This window comes from Apis dorsata, unplaced genomic scaffold (assembly GCF_000469605.1).
Source record: "Apis dorsata unplaced genomic scaffold, Apis dorsata 1.3 scaffold_191, whole genome shotgun sequence".
NCBI classification, from domain to species: domain Eukaryota; kingdom Metazoa; phylum Arthropoda; class Insecta; order Hymenoptera; family Apidae; genus Apis; species Apis dorsata.
Genome location: NW_006263476.1, coordinates 70,211 through 75,691, shown reverse-complemented (window position 1 = coordinate 75,691; position 5,481 = coordinate 70,211). Strand labels below are relative to the sequence as shown.

Genomic DNA, 5,481 nt, shown 5'->3' with positions numbered 1-5,481 from the left:
TTTATTTTTTCTTTTTTAAGAAATTAAAAAAATCGGAATCAGAAGATTGTCTATTACCTTCTTTTTTCGTTCGAAAGAAGGGTGTTGATAAAGTTTCATAGATTTATTTTTTTAGCCGCAATTTCATACGATTCGCGAATCTCACTTAGTGTTTCGAAATTTTTTCAGTTTTTTTTTTTTAAGAAATTAAAAAAATCGGAATCAGGAGGATCGTTGTCTACTTTCTTCTTTCGTTTGAAAGAAGGGTGTTGATAAAGTTTCATAGATTTATTTTTTTTAGCTGCAATTTCATACGATTCGCGAATCTCACTTAGTGTTTCGAAATTTTTCCAGATTTTTATTTTTTCTTTTTTAAGAAATTAAAAAAATCGGAATCAGAAGATTGTCTATTACCTTCTTCTTTCGTTCGAAAGAAGGGTGTTGATAAAGTTTCATAGATTTATTTTTTTTAGTCGCAATTTCATACGATTCGCGAATCTCACTTAGTGTTTCGAGATTTTTTCAGTTTTTTCTTTTTTAAGAAATTAAAAAAATCGGAATCAGAAGGTTGTCTACTTTCTTCTTTCGTTCGAAAGAAGGGTTTGGAGGAAGGTTGATAAAGTTTCATAGATTTATTTTTTTAGCTGCAATTTCGTACGATTCGCGAATCTCACTTTGATATCGCCCAACGGTTTGCCTTACGACAATGATTACAACAATTTGAGCGATCGCATGATACCGTTCACCGGCCGATACTGCCGGAAATATCGTCGAGAGATTCCCACGCGTGTCTGGATCAACATCGTGTACGGGACGGTCATAACGATTAACAGGTAGAAAGAGAATCGATGATCGAGAATCGAGATACGGATTGCATTCTGTTATGATCAACAGGAAGGAGAAATACGTGACCGTGTTGCATCAAGGGAACATCACGTACGATTATTTGATCTTGACCTGCGGGATGCAGTATCAAAAGCCCAAGTTTTACGACGAGTTGGAACTCGAGAAGAAAGGGTAATAAACGAAGAACAAAAAAAAAAAGAAAGTAAAGAAAAATGTGGTAAAATATTGGTGATTTCGCGCAGAGAATTTTTGGAAAACGAAGTGCCTTGGAACATGTTGACGATCAACGACGATACGGAAGCGGCCGTATGCCTGGAGAAGATAAAAAGGCAGACGGAAAATTTGAAAAAGAAAAGTTAATCGATCGGGCACATGAATGGTCGGAATGCAGCTGTACGATTAATCAATTTTCCGATTTATTTTTAGAGATTATCATCTTTTACGGGCACAACATAGATTGCTACTGCGCTCTCCAAGGGTTGCTAGAATTCGGAGTGGATGGCTCTTGGATCACGTTGATCCATCCTCCGTTGGCCCAGTGCAAGGCCAAGGACGAGGCGTTCTTCGACGATTGCGAAGTACGAGAAAATAAGCCCTCCTCCGTTCGATAAACTTTCTTGATTTCGAAATCAAATGTTCAAGGTGTACACGGAAGTGATGGAGTCGATCACGAGGAACAACATCAAAATAATCATGGGATGGGAATTGATTAATTGGAACTTGGAGAACACGTCAAATGGTAAAATGATCGAATCGATCATTATAAAGTCGAAGGGCAAGAGCAAAGTGATATATTGCGACTTTTTAATAAACTTTTACGAAAAGACTATCGGCATGAAGATATTCTTGGGTGATTGCCAATATTTCAATCGTTAATGTATAATTTACGAGGGTTGGAGGGTTGCGTTTCACCACGATCGATCCGTTTCAGCGATCTGTAGATCCGGATTGATGTTCGACGGCCAATTGGTCATAGATTCAGACTTGAGAACGAACGATCCGTCGATCTTCGCTGCTGGCACCATAACCAAGTATTGCAGAAGGTATTACAGCGAGTCTTGGCAGCACAAAAACTTCAACAGAATCGAGATCGGCGAAAAAGTTAGTAGATCAACGTTCTACATTTCCAGATCGTTCAGAGCAACGGTTCTCGAAATACGAGAATTCGCGAATTTTTTCATTCTCGAAGCTTTAACTCGAGCTTAACAATAATTCCTGATAAAATGCAAATGAAACATGATAATAAGTGATTTTTAAGATATCGAACGATTAGAGAACCGCCTCGAATTTTAACTTGTTTATAATATAGTTGGCGAAAATCATTCGATCGTTCATCGAAAACGAGCATCAAGGCAAGGATCCAGCGTCCATACCATCGAAACGTAAAGCCTTCGAGTCGGTATACGTGTTCCGATTACCATTGATAGTGGCCTGCATCGTACCTGGTGGTTATCGATTTCTTTACGTACGAAAATGCGGGAAAAGCACGCCGCGCAAGATCGCGATTCGTTTCGATATTTACGTGAGTGTTGTTGATACTTTCTTCTTTTTCAAGGAAAAATCTTTCTTTGAATTGTTGCGAGTGTTTTAGGGTCAAGTGCTGATCACGGGATCGTGCAAAACCGATATGGGTTACTTTCGGATAAGATTAAATCGGTTCAACGTGGTCGAGACGATAACCTGTTTTAACAAAAAGGTAAAAAAGAGGGAATTCTCGTTCTTTTCTTTTTTTTCAAAATTAGGATTAAGTTAATTTTTAGAATTTCGAAGTGGATCATATATGCTCGTTGTGGGGAAAACACGAGAGCCTGTTGAACAATTTAAAGGCGCGATTCAAAGTAAGCGTTTTCTCATTTTCATTCTTCGAGCATATATTCGAACAATGCAATTTTCTCGTGATTCAGGAATCGCTGATCGTGGACTTTTTCGAATACTTTCGGGAACCGTGGGCCCTGGCCATATTTTACGATAAATTCAACTGTCTTCGGGTGGAGAATCGTGCAACGCTCTTGTCGAAAACGGTAAGAAAGAGAGAGAAAAAGAAAGAAAGTGAAAGTAAGAAAAGAGAGAAAAGAAAAAAACAAATATTATTTGTTTAGGCGATATCCGGCCAATCTTTGATTAACGATTGCATACATGCTCTAATACGGTCGAAATGGGAGGAGGTGAGTTCGAATCTAGCTTTCGAAAGCGAAACCTCTGTTAATACGTTGTGCCAACCAACATCTAGATACAAAAGAACGATCTTCAAACCATCCAATCGAGATTCGCTGGTTCCGTTTACCAGCAAGAGATCGAGGAGAATCTGCTCGACTTTCTACAATTCTGCCAAGAGGATCTACCTATGTATTGCACGCCCGATAAATTGATCGAATTATACGAAGAAATCAAGGATAGCCCACTGTACAACTTCTAAACTTTTGAGCAACCTAATTTCTATATATATATATATATTTTTCTTCTTCTTCTTCTTCTTCTTCTCGAACGAGATCAAAATAAAGAGATCGCGAAACGAGCTTCCAAGTATTATTTTATACATGATTTTACTCGAATTCGCGCCATGCATTTTCGCCCGACGGTTTCAAAAAACGAGCGCATTGGCAACGTTACCGACTTTTAATAAACGAGTTCCCGATCCGAGCCCTCGATCGTTCCATCCGCGCCTATTTACTCGGCATGCGATCCGATCTGTGGGTCAAGTTTAACATTCCGCCGTGCTGCTCCATAAACATACGGCTCAAGGCAGCGTCTACTTGCCGCCTACGCATCGTGAAACAACAAACACGTCGTCACTGAAATGTCGTGGCGTGCCTGTTTAAAGAGGCAGAATTCTCTCTCTCTCTCTCTCTCTCTCGTTTGTATTAGAGTGAGATCGTTGATGGGTTCGATTTGATGCTCTCTTTGGAGAATCGCTTAATCTCGAAGAGAAAGCGTCGCTTACAGAAGGATTAGAGTTTGAAATCGATCGAACCGTGAAAATAATTCCACAGTGAGAAAATACGGCAGAGAAAATATACCCCGTGCCGTGTTCAAGTGCTCGTTGTTTATTATTAAACGTAATAAAAAAATAGCGAGATAATTTATCGATGATCGTAAGAAAGGGAGCCAAATACTTGGCTTAACGGACCGGTGATTCAGAACCGGAAACAGAACTGTATAATTAACCTTTTTGGCAAGTGGACTCGGTTGAGTCTTTCGTTAGATCGGTGCATATCTATTATCAAGGCTGAACATCTCCTACGTGTACGCATCGATTTACATTTTTAAATTGCTTAACGCGCGCAAAATCAATTGCGGAGAAACCAGGTAGGAATCAGTCGCGCGTGAACCGCGCACACGAACGTTCATCATCTTCTCGACCGAGCCGAACGCAACGCGAAAAATGAGCGAGTATTCCTCGTATTTTTACGAAAGGAGGTGTTACATTTGCGAACGAAGCGCTTCTTATCCGAAGAATCGCTATGTCCCCAAAAAATCGACGCACAGAGTGAGATTCACCGAGCCGAGTAAGTGGAAAAATTTTTAAAAGTCGAGCGGGAAATTGGCCACGTCGCGTCGCGTCAATTTTTTCCCCTTTTTATTGTCGTCTCGTATTTCATTTCTTCACTCGTTAATATTATCATGTTATATTTTTAACGAACGGAATCGTTACCACTTAAAAAAGTGGTAATGTGATTCCACATTACGTTTCATAGAAAAACTTCCTTTCGATTTGCTTTCATCCGGAATGAAAAATATTACGTGCGCCTATTTTCCATTTCGATCCTGAATTTGCCACGTTTCCGAGAAGAATAGCATAAAATCGATGCGAGACGCACGATGAGACACGCGATTCAGACGTAGCAAGCCAGGCACGACTTTTGTTATTCCCGTGTAATCGACTCTTGAAATGTATCCAAAAGCGTGTAGAGTCCCTGACGTTGGGTCAATGTCGCGCTATTCTCGTTCCTCCGTTTCGTTCTCCGCGCCCGTGGATTTTTACAGCTGTTGTTCGCTCCAAGAATCGTAAAAAAGAAAAAAAAAAAAAAAATCATTTGGACGTTTAAATTCGACCGAATTTAACCGGGGAAATACAATCGTTTCGTTCCAAAATAAATTTCTTCCCATTGTTAAATTGTTCGTCGAATGAAGACTTTCCAATTAAGGACTTGGCGTGTTAATCGCGCCTAATCTTGCACAATAATAAATAACATGAGATAAATACAAAACAACATTGCAAGCGTTTACGTAATAACCGGCGTTATTATACAACTATTACGATTACCACGCCTTAGTCGTATAACTTGCAAGCTAATGATAATGCGAGACGCATATTATATAACGAAAGTCAATTTATCGAGAGGTCGATCCTCGTGCTTTTACGGTGTATCATACGTGTTTGTTATCCGTAAAAGGAAATATTCAAGACCTATATTGACGATGCGTCGCGTTGATTCACACACTGTCTTTTGTCGCGATAATTGTCGCGATTTTCCCTCCTCTTATCATCGTTGTCGCCTTGAGTGCAACCACTGATGATGGTTCTGTTCGTAGGCAAAATGTTGAAATCAGCCTCGCCGCAATATCCCAGCAGAGGATCCGATGCCCGAGTCATTCGTTTGACCACGGATCAAGAAGCTGTTCTCCAGGAACAGTTCAATAGATGGCCGAGGGCAC

General features: G+C 40.0%; 2 protein-coding genes across 6 annotated transcripts in view; both read left to right on the top strand.

Annotated features, from left to right (window-relative positions):
- The window catches only part of LOC102675313 (cilia- and flagella-associated protein 61-like), a 4,328-nt gene extending 995 nt beyond the window's left edge, over window positions 1-3,333 (top strand). Inside the window, exons 2-9 of one of the 4 annotated variants that reach the window (XM_031509887.1) lie at window positions 624-1,403; window positions 1,468-1,675; window positions 1,757-1,926; window positions 2,135-2,347; window positions 2,417-2,521; window positions 2,586-2,846; window positions 2,925-2,990; window positions 3,056-3,333. In XM_031509887.1, coding sequence (XP_031365747.1) covers window positions 1,134-1,403; window positions 1,468-1,675; window positions 1,757-1,926; window positions 2,135-2,347; window positions 2,417-2,521; window positions 2,586-2,846; window positions 2,925-2,990; window positions 3,056-3,241 — 1,479 coding nt within the window. In that variant the 5' untranslated portion in view covers window positions 624-1,133 and the 3' untranslated portion in view covers window positions 3,242-3,333. Of the gene's footprint in view, window positions 1-623; window positions 1,404-1,467; window positions 1,676-1,756; window positions 1,927-2,134; window positions 2,348-2,416; window positions 2,522-2,585; window positions 2,847-2,924 lie in introns of those variants that run through there. The other 3 variants (XM_031509885.1, XM_031509888.1, XM_031509886.1) reach the window with 3 other exon arrangements.
- A 608-nt stretch (window positions 3,334-3,941) lies between these two features.
- The window catches only part of LOC102672342 (homeodomain-only protein-like), a 2,394-nt gene continuing 854 nt past the window's right edge, over window positions 3,942-5,481 (top strand). The window contains exons 1-2 of one of the 2 annotated variants that reach the window (XM_031509898.1): window positions 3,942-4,331; window positions 5,359-5,479. In XM_031509898.1, coding sequence (XP_031365758.1) covers window positions 4,208-4,331; window positions 5,359-5,479 — 245 coding nt within the window. In that variant the 5' untranslated portion in view covers window positions 3,942-4,207. Of the gene's footprint in view, window positions 4,332-5,358 lie in introns of both variants that reach the window. The other variant, XM_006614564.2, reaches the window with a different exon arrangement.